Source organism: Girardinichthys multiradiatus, chromosome 4, assembly GCF_021462225.1.
Source record: "Girardinichthys multiradiatus isolate DD_20200921_A chromosome 4, DD_fGirMul_XY1, whole genome shotgun sequence".
NCBI lineage: Eukaryota > Metazoa > Chordata > Actinopteri > Cyprinodontiformes > Goodeidae > Girardinichthys > Girardinichthys multiradiatus.
In genome coordinates this window covers 47573294-47588794 of record NC_061797.1, presented here as the reverse complement: position 1 = coordinate 47588794, position 15501 = coordinate 47573294, and the positions used below count along the sequence as shown (strand labels likewise).

General features: G+C 37.4%; 1 protein-coding gene across 1 annotated transcript; it reads right to left on the bottom strand.

Moving 5' to 3' along the window:
- Nucleotides 1-4969: 4969 nt before the first annotated feature.
- Nucleotides 4970-9983, bottom strand: LOC124866674 (hatching enzyme 1.2-like). The gene is made up of 9 exons (XM_047362561.1): nucleotides 9876-9983; nucleotides 9582-9612; nucleotides 9466-9507; nucleotides 8167-8304; nucleotides 7939-8065; nucleotides 7369-7547; nucleotides 7164-7245; nucleotides 5321-5445; nucleotides 4970-5229 (listed from the first exon to the last, which is right to left on the bottom strand). The coding sequence occupies exons 1-9, from the start codon at nucleotides 9927-9929 to the stop codon at nucleotides 5180-5182; spliced, it is 828 nt and encodes a 275-aa protein (XP_047218517.1). The 5' UTR covers nucleotides 9930-9983; the 3' UTR covers nucleotides 4970-5179.
- Nucleotides 9984-15501: the final 5518 nt, after the last annotated feature.

Below are 15501 nucleotides of genomic sequence, written 5' to 3'. Positions count from 1 at the left end.
TTAGATTTATTATACTTCAACAAGATCAATCAACTGCATCTGGAGAGGCCCACGATCTACCCATTTAAAGAGCTATGCCACTTCCTCTGAGAACGTCTTGACATCTGCGATGAGAAATGGGTTCTGAATGAACAAGTTGAGCTGTGGTCCAAAGTTGAAGCTGTCAAAACGGTTTCTGAAGTTTATAATTAGCTTGTCAATAAAATCAACAAAGAAAGACACTTCTTGCTCCCCCTGAACCTGTTCTTGTAGTGCTGGGAAGTGGGCACACTCTCCCTGCAGGTCTTCCTTGAACACCTCAAGCTTCCTCTGAAAGGAGCGGACGGCTGTCATCAGCTCAGAGACAGAATTGTCCTTGCCCTGTAGTCTCAAATTTAGTTCATTCAGATGGGAGGTAACATCAACCAAAAAGGCCACATTGTCCATGTATTTCTTATTTTCTAAAAAGTGAGAAAACTGTTTTGCCTTGTGACTTCTAAGCTCTGCCAAAAAAGATGCAACTTCCTTCCTAAAGGACCAAAAGCGTGCTAATACCCTTCCTTTGCTTAGTTATCTCACATTGTTGTGAAGCAAATGATCATCAGCATCAGCATTAACTTCTTTGAGGAATTCTCTTAGCATGCAATGCTGGTAGGATGAGGATGCCCTGAGAAAATTGATCATTTTCATCATTATATTCATCACCTCGGCATACTCATCTGACAGGGATGTGTAGAGGACAGACTGGTGAATGATGCAATGGTATGCTACTAGATCTGGATTGGCCTCTTTCAGTCTTGCAACAGCTCCTTTTTCTCTCCCTATCATAGCAGGAGCTCCATCTGTGGTTATGGAAACTATTTTTTTGGCTCTATTCCTCTTTCTGTTAACATCTTCTTAATGGTCAGGTAGATGTCCTCTCCTCTTGTACTGGTCTGAAGGGGAGTGACACCTAGCAAGTCTTCACAGAATATTTTCTGGTCTATGTTGAAAAACCTGACATAAATTAACAGCTGAGCGTTGTCACAAATGTCAGTGGTCTCATCCACAGCTAAACCTACACATGGCGCTTTGCGCATGGCTTCATCTAACTGAGATAGCACATCCTGGGTCAATATTTCACCTCTTTTTGTTGCAGATGAGGCTGATAGAGGTATTTGCTTTATTTTATCACACAGCTCTTGTTTTTGTTTCCCTTCAAGTAGTGTTTCAGCTACTGCACTCATGCATTCTTTGACCCCTGCCTCAGTAAATGCTTTTTTGTGTTGACCCAAAATCCAAGCAACTCTGAGGGAACATTCATGAGCTCGTTGGGCAGTGAAAGTGTGGCTCAGGATCCTGGTGGACTGCTCATACTGGGCTCTCAGATAATTTATTTTTTGTGCTCTTACTTCAGATTTGACTGGGTGTGTATGTTCAAAACATTTATGTTTTGTCTCATAATGACGTTTCACATCATTGGCACTTTTAACAAGTGCTACGGTTTCTGAACATATGAGACACACTAGTTTAGTGCTTCCAGCGGGAAGGATGAATAAAAAGGAGTCTGTCCATTCCGGATTAAAGATCCTATTTTCACTGTCCACTTTTCTTTTTTTAGAAAGCGCCATCTGTTCCTTATCTTTCCGTTTCTCTGCCCCACCCGTCTCGTTCAGCTCTCTGTAGCACTGTCCTGACTTCCTTTCTCTGGTGCACTCATTACTCTCCCTTTCTTTTTTCTCACCAGTCTCGTTCAACTCTCTCCAGTGCTGTTGTGTGTCTTTCTCCCTTTCTCTGGCGCAGTTGTTACTCTCCCTTTCTTCGTCTCACTAGTCTCTTTCTCTACTTTCTAAGACGTGGCTGTCTGTATCTCCTCAACTGTCGTGTGTCACTTTGCCTCCTTGTCTGACTTCTCTGCACTTGCTGCAGTCACAATATTTACCGCCAGGAATGCACAGACTTGTTTGGCTGAGAGCTATCACGTGGTGTGGCTTAACTGTCATGCAATTGGTCTGTCCTTTTCCGTACACACTAAGACGCTACCGTGAAGTCTATAAAAGCGACGCAAGTTAAAATAAAAGCGCCCGTCAAGTTTTAAATATTATCCCTTTGATTTTCTGTAGGTATGGGTCCGGATGGGACAGCTTCTGGGTCCAGCCCCGGACCGCGGTCCGCCAGTTAATGACCTCTGGTCTATAGCATTAGGTGTAATGCTCCTATTACTGCTGCTAAGAAATTGTTTGAAAATCAGAAAGCTAATAAAAAAATGCCTATTCTTGGTCTGGGTAAATATGCATATATTTCAAGACTTCAACATCCGGTCAGGATGCTTGCAATTTCACTAATGTCTTACATCATTGTGATGAGGTTTTGTTCCTCTGAAAGGTTTTACTGATGTCTTTTTTAAACTCAGCCTATCAGAGATAAAGTGACAGACTCTTACCTTAAAAGGTCTGCTTGGGATTTAAGAGAGCTTCTTATAAACAGGAGACCAGAGCATCAGCTGTATGGGGTAAGAACGCTGTCAAAAACAATGTGTATGTAAAGACGGAAATGTGTGCATATTAGTCAATAGTTGTGCATAAGTAAAATCCAAAAGAGGTATATTTTCTCTATAAGAATACAAAATAAAATGTTACAGCTTCAAGAAATTACAAACACAAAGTTCAAGATTACAGTTGTGGTTTATTCTTTGTGAATACAATATGCTATAACAGTTTGTGAATACGATTTATTTTCTTTGAGAATACGAATTTACATCGGCGACTTCGCATCACGTGATCTCAGGCTGGTTAGTGGAGCACAGTGAGTCGATTCGCGTTGCGCATGCTCTGTCACACTCCTCACCGCCGTTAAACGTAGTGCAATGAATGGGAGGTAATTCAGTCTAAAAGGAATATTAGGACAGAGGGGAGATAGGGAGGAAATCAAGAGTATTATAAATAAAGCATTGTTCTTATTTTTATGAAATACAAAACTAAAACATAGAATATAGTCGGTGGAGTTATACAATGATGTACAGTAGGTGGCGCTATGCACGTCTGAATTTGTTGCGAACCGCAAGCAGAAAAAGAAGAAGACGCAGCAGCACTAGCACCAAGATGACGGACCAAGAAACTACGGTACAAAGCCAGGTAATGTTAAAACGTTTTTATATGTGTTAATGTCGTTAATATATGCTCTTGGTCTGTCATCTTAGTGCTAGTGCTGCTGCTTCTTCTTCTTTTTCTGCTTGCGGTTCGCAACAAATTCAGAGGTGCATAGCGCCACCTACTGTACATCATTGTATAACTCCACCCACTATATCCTGAGCCTGAGATCACGTGACACCAAGTCGCTGATTCGTATTCTCAAAGAAAATAAATCGTATTCACAAACTATTATAGCATATTGTATTCATAAAGAATAAACCACAACTGTAATCTTGAACTTTGTGTTTGTAATTTCTTGAAGCTGTAACATTTTATTTTGTATTCTTATAGAGAAAATATACAATACCTCTTTTGGATTTTGCTTATGCACAACCATTGACTAATATGCACACATATCCATCTTTACATACACATTGTTTTTGACAGCGTTCTTACCCCATACAGCTGCATCTTGTTTGCGTATTTTGCTTCCACTGTTAAGGTTCTTGCTTTTAGAGAGCCATCATGATGTCTCCAGCCCTTCTTTTCCTTCTCTTCCAATCAATGGCAGATCTTTCTGTGGTGAGTTGCACTCTCCAGAGTTTAATATTTCAACAGTAAACTCTGGTTTGGTTTTCCCAGTAAACTCCATGTAAATCCTCACAATATCAAGCTGATGTAACTGAAAAGATTTTTAGAGAACTGAGAAGGTTTGGTTTGATTTAAAATAAGTTATCCAAATTAGGATGAAGAGTAATGGCCTGTTTTCTGATAAAAAATGGCATTTTAGGGAAAAATGCATTACAAAATGTTTGAAGCTGTGAGTTTCTCTTTGTGTTGCAGAGTGTACCAGTCGACAACGAATATCAAAATAGTAAGTGGAATATATTTCCCAACATTTGACGAAGTGATTTTTAAATGTGTGATATTTTTTACTGTTTTATCCAGATGAGTCAGTGGGTGATTCTGAAGTTGTCCCAAGACCCAAGGCTAACTTACGTGAGACACATTTTCAAAATATAAAGATAACATAGTGATGATAAATGCAGCCTGATTGCCGGTGTGAATTTGTGCTTAGTTACATTTGTATGTTTGTGGTTTGGACAAGGAGTTTCTTGAATCCACAAAAAGAGCTGCAAATGTGTGTTTGTTTGTTTCTTTTTTGTTTAATTATACAAGTCGAGCTTAAAAAGCCAAGATTTAAAAACATTAAGCATTTGCTTTTTGCTGTTACAGAAAACGTTGTGCTGCATGGTGACATTGCAGAACCCAACACTTTAAGCAGGAATGCAGACCCTTGCACCGCCAAAGGCTGCAAGTGGCCAAAATCAGGACGTTACGTTTACATGCCATACTTCATCTCTGATATTTACTGTAAGGATTTCTGATTTTACCTATGACTTGTAAAAAAAACTAATAAGATATCATTAATGTCTCTGATAAAATTAAGATTTACAGAAATTTCCTTTATTTTTAATTTCTCTGTAGCTGAGGAAGAGCGCAACATCATCATCAGGGGGCTGCAGAGCTTTCACCCATCCACCATCATTATGTTTTTTTAAATATGCACAAAGTTATAAGGGAGGTTGTATCTGCAGGTAATATGCACATCTCAGGTAACTGGAATTTGTGTTCTGATGAGGCTAGTGTCCAATTAAAAGTACTTTTGATGTTTTAATGTGTGATATCATCAAATGTTTTATTTTTTTTGCACTGCTTTCGCAGTTAAACTGAAATATTGGCATTAAAAAGCTTCCCTTGTATGGATTAAAAGCACAAAAATACCTTTTTAGTATTGATACTTTTTGAGGGTCTGGATGTTTATAGAGCCACTTTAATCAATAATTTTACAAAACAACTCTGAAGACTTTTAAGCTTGTATACAGCATTTTATTCTTCAATTGTAAAACATAAGAAAGCCATTTTGCAGTTTTTGTTCTGGTTATAATATTCACAGGTCAGTTTTTCAAAACAGAAATTTCAAACCTGTAAAGTATACAGTTTACCTTCACAAAAATCTGAGCGTTAAAACACTGACTGATCTTCTGACTTGAAGGTTTGCAGACACAGGTGCTTCGAGACGATGTCTTTCAGTGCTGTGCATCTGCATGCTTGGCGTACTGCAGTCGCGATGAGGTATCTGGATGAAAAGAATGAAATTATTAACGTGAAAAAAGTATTTTCTTTAAATTTAGATTGTTAAAGAAAAATGAAGGGTGTTTCTTATTTACTGCATCTGTAAAGCCTGTTGATGCGAGCAATGTCATTGGCGCTCATTTCCTGGGCGTTTCCAAACTTGAGGTTAGGATCTGATTTTGCTTCGATGGTTGGTAACCCGTTTCTGGAGAAGGCATATCTTATAGAAAACACAAGCAGATACAAAGCAATGCCAATGTCACACTGTATTTCTACAGCACATTTAGCACTAACAAGACAGAAGAAAGATCATTACAATTTATCAAAAAGTTAATAAAAAAAATGAAACAAGTATACTAAAGTAAAAATGGTAAAATAAATACGAATAGAAATAATGAAAGACATTCTGAAAAAGGAAGCTAACACCCCGTTAAAAAAGATGTAGGCAAAAAAACAATATATTTTGAATAAACGTCTGTGTATAAAAGGGTTTCAGAGGCAATTTAAAAGACTACTTAGACCCAGCAACCTCAAATGAATATGTGGTAGAACCTAGGATTTACAGGTTGAGGATTATTTGATATGAAACCATGTTAAACTTTAAAGTAAGCAGAGCAGTCCTAGAAGTAACAAAAAATGGACAGTGCAAATCTTCTAAAAACTGTGGTGACAAGCAGATGTCTTTCCAAGGATAATAGCGAATTAAAGTAATCAAATCTAGAGGTGATGAAGGAATGAATACATTTTTGAAGATGGAAAATATCATTTTTGTCTTTTCAGCAATCGAACAAACAATAAAAACTTGACCGTTGTACTCATTTGCTTTTCCACCTTTTAAAGAAAAATATAAAAACAGGTAAAAGGTTCAAACATTTTGGGTTTTGATCACGAGTGATGATGGGAGTGGAAAATAGATAGACTGATTGGGCTTCGTCTTCAGTAATGTGGCACTACTTCGGTGTGTCTATGGATCATGACTGAAAGAACAAGATGCTCAATACAAGCTGCCAGAATAAGCGCACATCATAGGGTTTCCAAGCTCACCCTAAGAGATAGTGTGAGGAGCTCCATCATACAGAGGAGAGGCTCAGAGTAGAGCCGCTGCATCTGATCCGGATGCCTCCTGGGTGCCTCCTACAGGTGTTCCTTACATGTCCCAATGAAAAGAGACCCCACAGCATGGCGAGAAGGGACTATACATCCCTTATGGCCAGAATGAGGTGGAAAGTCTGGGTGGTGGAGGGAGGCTAAGGTTTTCCTCCTAAATCCGTTACCATGTGAGACCTGATCTCAGATAAGCAAAGGACGTTGGATTGAGGGATTTAAAAACACTCAACATTTTTAACGTTGGAAGAACAATGGGTTGCAAGAGGGATGGCGACATCAGAAATTAATTATTTGGATATGATTTCCAAATACAAGGATTTTAGTCCTCCTTTCATTGGGTCAGAATGTTCTGAATTAGTTGAAATGTTGTATACAATTAACCAAAGTGGGACAGAGAGATTTGCTTTGCAAGGAAAATATGTTTAGATCTCACTGCCCTAACAACAAAAAGATTTACTGTGCATCAGCAAAACAGAATCCAAAGAAACCCAACAAAAAACAAAAGACGACCTAAACCAGAGGCTTGGAGTACACCACAACTAATAGAAGCTGAAGAAGAGGAGTATTTCTCTCATGAGGAAAAATAACTAAAAGTTTCACCTCAACAACAAACTGTGTTAAATAGTAATTAAACTTACTTTCTATTTAGTTTTGAATTTTTAAACTTTGATGTTGAAAACTGAAAACTCTGCTAAGACAAACCTAACCCTGAAGAGGAAACCATGAAAGCTGAAAATGTCCTTGTACACCACAAACAAATCATTTAGAGCATCAAATGTGTTTTTAAAAAGCGTTTTACAGAAGAAAGAATGTATCTTAAATTAGACTCACTTGTGGTAATGCATGACAGAGTTAAAGTCGTAGGGAGTTCCCAAGTTGTTTGTCGGCACCTTTCTGAAATTGTACTGCTGTTCTATTTATAAATCAGGAGATAATTTTAATACATGTTAAAACAAGTATTATTTACAATTACAGTATTTCAAAGTAATCATTCTTTTGCACGACTTAACAAACTGATGAAAGTTCAGCTGTTTACTTTGCTGAATGTTGTCGAAGAGAATCCGGACGTATTTGTCTCTGTCTGAGCGGACCTGCTCATGGTTGAAGCCCAGAGCGTGAAGAATCTCATGCTGCACAGTAGAGTAGTTTACACATCCTTTTTTCTCAAGGGAGATGTACTGTTTTCCCTTTTGGCGACCCAGGTAGGACCAACACCTGACATGTCCCACATAGAGACCAGAAGAAAAACAGAAAGTATTCTACTGGTGTAGACTTTAATGATCCACAAAGAGGGCTTAATATACCATTAAGCCCTGCAAAATTATTCCTACCCCTGACAGATTTAACTAGATAGATAGATAGATAGATAGATAGATAGATAGATAGATAGATAGATAGATAGATAGATAGATAGATAGATAGATAGATAGATAGATAGATAGATAGATAGATAGATAGATAGATAGATAGATAGATAGATTTGTCTTGTGAATGAGACACAGAGACAAAGTATAGAGCAGGCAAACAATAGTCAATACCACATGAAGGCCCAGAGTGCGAGGCCTTAAGTAGTAACAGAGGTGTGTGTGTTGGTGTGTTTTCCCACCCAGAGTTTGGCTGAGAAAAGAAAAAGATGTAATCTCGAACACCAGAATCCCAGGGGATAAAACGAATGCAGGTGGTCTGGTGGAAGCTCTGCAGCCCTCTAAGGATGATGCTCTGCTGTTTTCTAGCTACAGATAATTTAAAGATACATTTAAAAAGTTTTTCTTAAAACTCTGGCAATCATGTTTTTAAAATAACTAGTTTATATCTTAAAGTTAGAAGTTCTTACAGAAGTACGGTGAGATGTAATACGGCACGTAGACGTAAAGTCCGGATTTGGGCCACTTGCAGCCTCTGGCGGTACATTGGTGTGCATTCTTGAAAAAGGTATCTGGTACAGCAATGTCTCCATGCAGCACAGGAATTTCTGTACCAAAAAAAAATATTTATGTTAGATTAATTAAAAAAGATAAGGATAGGAGTTTTTTAACATAGCTGGACGCATCAATTTATGTGAGTTTTAATGACATTGAAGAATTGAAGTAATAAAATAAAATCTAAACAATCTAACTAAACATTAAAATCTGTAAAATGGTCTGAAAAGAATTTATAAACAACACTCAAAGCAAATCCAACATGTCCAGGTCTGGTTGTTCAATCATGTTCACCTTTAAGCAGACTGCACAATACTCTCCCAGTAACCCATAATGCCATCACGGTACATACAGCAGGTAACTGGTAATTCTGATGTGAAAGTCTATCTTTTTCCACACATAAAGAGACTGCACAAGTTTAACTTAATGGAAGGTATGCAAGAAGGAAACCTTTCCTTTCTAAAAGAAACATGAAGGCCAGACTAAAGTTTTCCAGAGAACACACACAAGGAATTCTGGAAAAATGTTCTTTGGACAAATACGTCTAAAACTGACCTATTTTGGCCCCATCTCACTTAGATGTTGTGTGATGACATGAATTAGCAAGAAAGCTCTCAGTCTTCTCACACCTGAAGGCTAATGTCACAGACGTATATATAGCCACCAGAAGTATCTCATTGTTTAATTACTAAAACAAGGTTTAATTTTGTTGTTATGATTTAAATAACTTTCTTTTCCATATACCATTTTGTTTAGACTTATATGTTAACATTTTTAATTGGAAAAGAAAAACTAATAGGGCATCCTATTTTTTTTATATTACCGCAATTTGGCATTTCTGAAAACTGAAAAATTAAACATTAAAATATTATCAGGAGTGTAAAAAGCAGAAATAAAATTTTAGATATTCAGTTGGGACCTTTGGCTCCTCATTCTGATCATAAACAAATTCAGTATCCAGTATTTTTCAGTTACAGAATCACGAAATGTATAACTTTACAGGTTATGGGAATAAAAATGTGTATGTAGAAAATATTTGGAAGTATGTAGTGGCAAATATCTGGAATTATAAATCATCTATTATTAGAGCTGCAAGTTTGATTTTCTTCCCCACCACTTAATGTTAAAATATTTAACCTCTTCAGTGAGTTGCATCTTATTTGATTAAATTCAGGGTACTTTATTTTTAATTTTATTTAAAATCAGTGCCTTACTTATGTCAAGTTTGGGTCTTGGGACGCTGTCTGTGAACTCATCTGAAGGAGAAATAAGAGAAACTTTACATTTGAAATGTTCACATCTTACATGTCAGAATTAGTTTTCAACTCACCAGTTAGATTTTTAACTTCGGCTGGTGCACTCTGCAACACAAATGAACAGATGTACATATTTAACAATAGATAAAATTGTTTTGGCTGATAAATCTGTTTCAAACAAATTAAAACCTTAAATTTAGTCTTGTCTGTCTGATTCCACAATAACTTACAGATTTATTGTAAATAGCATATTTGCCAAATTACCTTGTTTTGGTTCAACTTGATTTCTGTCAGCTTAACATCGTGATTCTTACCAAATGGTACCGAAAATGACAATGAGGAATTTAACCTAATAACCCCACGCTTACCAGACAGACATCCATCACTGAAAGGAAGAGGAGGAAAAGAAAAGCTGGAGTCATGATGCTGGTCCAGCGTAGTTTCACTTCAGGGCTGAAAATCTAATAAGATGTTTGCCTGAAGAACCGATTGCTGATGTTCACCTCCTCTTTGTTTATAAGCAGTTCACGATGTAGCTTAGATAGCCTTTTAAGGTCAATAATTAATACGTAACTTTATCTATGTAGGCAGAGTGAAAAAAAACTGATTTCATCATCAAAGAGGAAGTAAACTATGTAATACTGTTACTTGTACACAGAGACGTGGAGGAAGATGAAGCAAAAATAACCACCACTGTGCTGGTCATCTCATTGAATCATTCGTGTTTCATAACCTCACAGTATTTTCTGTGCACAGTTTTAGTCTGTTAATAAGCTCCTACTCACAAACTTATTGGATTCTTGGGGAATTTGTCTTATCTGCTGTGCTGTGTCACATTTCTTTGCATGACTACAAATGGTCTCATCTCTTTTTTTCCAGATAAATCTAGATAGAAGTGCAGGACATAATGTTTTATTTTGGTTTTACAAGCCAAAGGTAAAAGACAGATCGATGAACACTTATTTGGACATGGATGCTAACACCCCTGCAAAAAGCCTCCATGCCAGAGTTTTTTGCACAGACCAAATAATCAGAAATTCAGCCGTTAAGGGTTAAAGGTAGACTTTCTTTTCTACATTTTAATTCCATCCATATATGTTCTATACCTTCTTCTGCAGGCAGGTATTTTCTATGCCAGGGTCCCCAAACCCAGAGAGTGTTTTGTCCAGACCGCAAAGCATTTTCTCATTTACTATGTAGATTTAGACACTTTATTCCTGCCGAGTCTGACTTTTGAACAGGTGCGATGGGCAGCAATCTGGGACGACATTCTGGTCCACACTCCAAGTCAGCTAGTGGTGGTAATACACCACATCTTTGTATGCCAACTGCCAGAAAATGACAAAGAAGAAGCTGTGCAGGGTCCTTGAACACAGGTTGCTAATGCCCCTTTTCCAGTGGCTCACTTTAGATGGCATGGCTCCAGTCCACTCGATCTCGCTTTATTCAGTACGATACCAGTTGTGTTTCCATTGACCCACTGATGGCTGGAGGCAGGGCTTCAGCCACCATAGCTCCAGCAGTGTTGTGCGCTGTGGCGCTATTAAAATTACTGTTACTAGCTTGGGAGCTCATGCTTGGGAGCAGTTCAATGACTTGGTGGTGATCAGAGAAGTGAGTAAAAGAATATGGCTTTGCCAAAAATACATAAAGTTGACTATGACAATCGCACATTTAAAGATGAATCTAAAGACATGAAACCAAAGCTATTAGCTTGGGTCTGACGGTAGGACAAGTATAATAAAAAAACTGAGGGGACAGTATGAGCGAACTACATGGCTGATCTCTTACAGCACAACAGCAAGCATACGAGTGTTCAGTATGAGGACAGTGGAGTTTAGGAAATCACAAAAAGCCTTTCACTGACTGGGAAATGATCATGGAAACTGTGGCAGAAACATTTTTAGATGGAAAAGGATAACACCCTAAGGAAAAGGATTAGCAAATTGCCATGCCTGCCACAAGCACAAGGAAAGCAGAATTAGATGTAATGACCAAGCTCGACTGTGCCATTCAAAGTGCGTTTAATATTGGATCTTATCTTAAATTGGATTACACTTTTCTGTTCAGCAGATGATTGCATGGGCATATGAATAATTGATCAGTAGTTACAAAGCAAAAACTCTAGTGTTAATTCAATGTTAAATAAAGCTGAAAGAGAAGATATTTTTCAGTTGATTTAAAATGTTCACACCCCAAAGTGTTTGGATGATGGAGTTAGTGGACCTTCTGCTTTAGTTGGGGACTCCAGTTGTATGCAGTTATGGCCGAAACTGTTTGCATCCATTAAAATCTTTCCAGAAAACCCATTTTTGGGGTTTTGTGAGAAAATATGTCAAATTTGGCTTTTTTTCTCAGCTTTTTGACATTGCTCCAATACACACAGGAAATAAACATGTTTATAACAAAATGCGGATTTGCAATAATTTACTGGAAAATGTTCAGGAGTGCCCATACTTTCAGCCATGACTGTTTCTGGTTGCACAAGATGGAATAGAGACTCAATAGCAATATTAATCTCAACAGCAGATCTTATGGACAGAGGTTTTAAGGATTGGTGCACAGATGTGTAAATGCCCTTACTGATTCTGTGATCCCTTTTATTCTGTGATGCAATGTGTAGATAGTCATGTAGCTATTGTGTGTGTACTCATAAAAAACAATATTTAAAAGTTTTCACATTTCTGCGATTCATACAGTTAATGACTACTGCACTGACTGGAAATAAAAAACATTTAGTACATAGATATTTTACATTATGTAGAAACAATAAGAAAGCATACATAAGCAGATGTATTTTGGATATTTTATTCATTTCTAATATATCAATAGTTTTTTATCTAACAATATGTAAAGTAATTTAATGAGATGTAGATCAAAGCATATTTATGTGTTAAAATGGTCCACTCAAAGTCTACACATTTGAGCAATGCAATTTGGAAATGCAGCCAAAATTCATGCACAGTTGCATTTTTTATAAGATCTTCATTTTTTATTAACTCAGATAAGATAATATTCTTGCGGTAGAACAGATCATGGTGTTGGCTGTTTTGTGTTTGAGCTGATCTCTTTTACGGGGCTGACCTCTTCAAGAAGGTTTTATTCTAAGAGAAAAAAACAGACATTTAGAGGCCGCTTTGATTGTTTTAGATATTTGTCAGACTTTAAAACTGTAATTATATTTATTACTTACTGCATCTGTAAAGCTTGTTGACACGAGTGATGTCGTAGGTGCTCATATTACTGGCTTCTCCACAGTCAAAATCAGGATTGGCCTTGGCAACGTCAACCCATTTTTGGAGAAGGCACATCTTAAAGTAAATACACATATATCCTTACAACTATGAGTAATTATTGAAGCTGCTGATGCAGTTTAAAAAAATGTGCCAAATAGCAAAACAAACAAATTATGAAAGGCTAAATATACTTGCATTTGTATGAGTTTGAATAAATCATCTCTTAGGGAGAGTAGCTGATGGTAACTCACTTCCTGTAATGCATGACTGAGGTAAAGCCATGCATTACAAGTTGTTGGTCTCTACTTTTCTGAAATTGTACTCTTGTTCTGTGCAACAGTCAAGAAAAAAGTATTTAGCAGATATTTTCAATTATTTATCCTTAAATATTTTTAAATAGTATGTAGCCTAGAAACTGTGGTAAAACTTACTTAAACTGAAAAGCCGACCTGGCTCAAACGTAGAGGTCTCTGTCAGACCGGGCCTTCTAGTGGTTGAAGCCCAGAGTGTGCAGAATCTCATGTTGAACCTTCTTGAGGAATAAACATTTTTCTGTAGGTAGATGTACTGTCCTCCATTCTGACGGCCCTGGTTGGACCAGCACCTGACATCTTCCACATGGAGACCAGAAGAAAAACAGAAAGAAGGCTAACGGCATAGACTTTAATGACAATATTTTTCAATTTTATTCTGCTACTTAAAGCAATTCTTTGCTCCTTGTACTTAAACTAATCATATCACAAGGTTTACATTAATGAAGAAATGTTTTTAGGTTGTCTTTAACTTGTACTTTAGGTACTTTTACAAATTTAGAGCAGTGTGTTCCTACCCATGCTTTGATTCGAAGTAGATGAAGTCCCGGCAATTGTGATAACATGGGACAAAGCCAATGCAGGGGTTCAGCTCAAGAAAATGCCAAAGTGAAGAGAAAACGCATTGCTGCCCCTCTCCCACCTGTTGCCTTGCATTGCTGTTCATCCGGCTAAAAGAAAGCTATTGCTGTACAACACTTTTCAGTGCTCTCTTACAACAAAGACAAATCATGGTGTAGAAGTTAGAGGAAAAAACCTATCATTTACAAACAGCTTCTTAATTATATTTTGCAAGCCCTGAGTGGCATGTCTGTTAAGCAGCCAGCAGAAAGCCTATTACCAGATAATATAAGCTCATTACAATTTTATGAGAAGCAGAATAACAGATATAAAATTAAAAAAGTAACAGTGGGGGGTGTTAATTTACTTAACTCACACTTTGTTTCGACTTAAAAATACTGTTAATTCTGTGATACAGTAAAACTATGGTATTTTTTTATCTCATACTGTAGGAATGTCATACCAACCCATGCCTGCTAATAACTCTTTAGGCAGGACTCCTTACAAGTGGAGTCAGTGACTTGCAGAGACACAAAACGACACAGAAGCAATGATCCAGGAGTACTTTCTATGTCAAAGAAAAACTAAAAGTTAAACACAGTAGTGGCTTCATCTAGGAGCTAAACAGATAAGCTCTGACCCAGTTTTCAAGTCTATAGGATGAAAGAGAGCACATACAGTTAGTCATAGTAGAAGCTCAATAAAAGCCTGGGAGGCTGTTTAGCTCTGGAATTCATTTACAGGAGATACATATGACATGGCTGAAGTTTGGTTGACCTTTTTAAAATCAAGGTCAAGTTTTCATGAGTAAGACGATTTTAATAATTCCAGAATGGATAAAAAAGGTTTTTATCTAATAAATCTTGCAGACTTATTATTCTATTCATTGGTCATTCCATTCGTCTGTCCGTCCATCCATCCGTTGACCTATTTACTAACTTAATTACCGTAAGTCTCTTAGGCTAACCTAATGACCACAGTGCTTTGCAAAAGTTTCAGTTACCATTGAGCTTTTTTAATCTCTTTCAGGTAGCAATCACAAACATCATTGTATTTTATTAGCAATTTTGTGATAGAGCAACACACAGTAGTGCATGTAAATGAAAATCTGTTCTTTTAAGGCCTCAGAGGTTTGTTACAGAACATAAGTGAAGAAAAAGCATCATGTGGACCTAGAAACATAGCAGACAGGTCAGGGAGGGAGTTTAAGCAGGGTTAGGTTATACAACAATATCCCAGGCTTTGAACGTCTCACACTGCTCTGTTCAGTCAATCATCTGAAGGTGGAAATGGGATGGCTCAACTGCACTCCCAAGAAGACGCAAACATCTACATAAACTGACAGGCTGTACAAGGAGAGCATAAATTCAAGACGCAGCTAAGATGGCCATGGTAACTCAAGATGAGCTGCCGAGATTCACAGCTTAGATGGGAGAATCAGTCCATAAGACACCAGTTAGTCATGCATGCCACAAATCTGGCCTTTAAGTAAACTGGTCAGAGTTGTTCGAAGGTTAGATGAAGCTAAATGCAGTTCTGGAAGAAAACCTGTTAGATGCCACAAAAGACTGGGATGGAGATTCAACTTATGGCAGGACAGAAAATACCGCCCAATGGATCAAAGATTGAAAGTGCTTCTAAGAATGGCCTAGACCTAAATCAAAGGAGGAGTTTTCGGCAAGGCTCTAAAATTGATGTTCACAAATGGTCCACCCAGACAGACTTGGTACCATCTTAAATCAACTTCATTTGCAAATAATATTCCATCTGTTCGGGCAAACAGTATTTCTTAATCATTTATGTCACTGTTACGTTTTGCATCTGACAATGATTTATATAAAAGTCAATAGTTGTCTACACTGAAGAGCTGATTCACTACCAGTAAC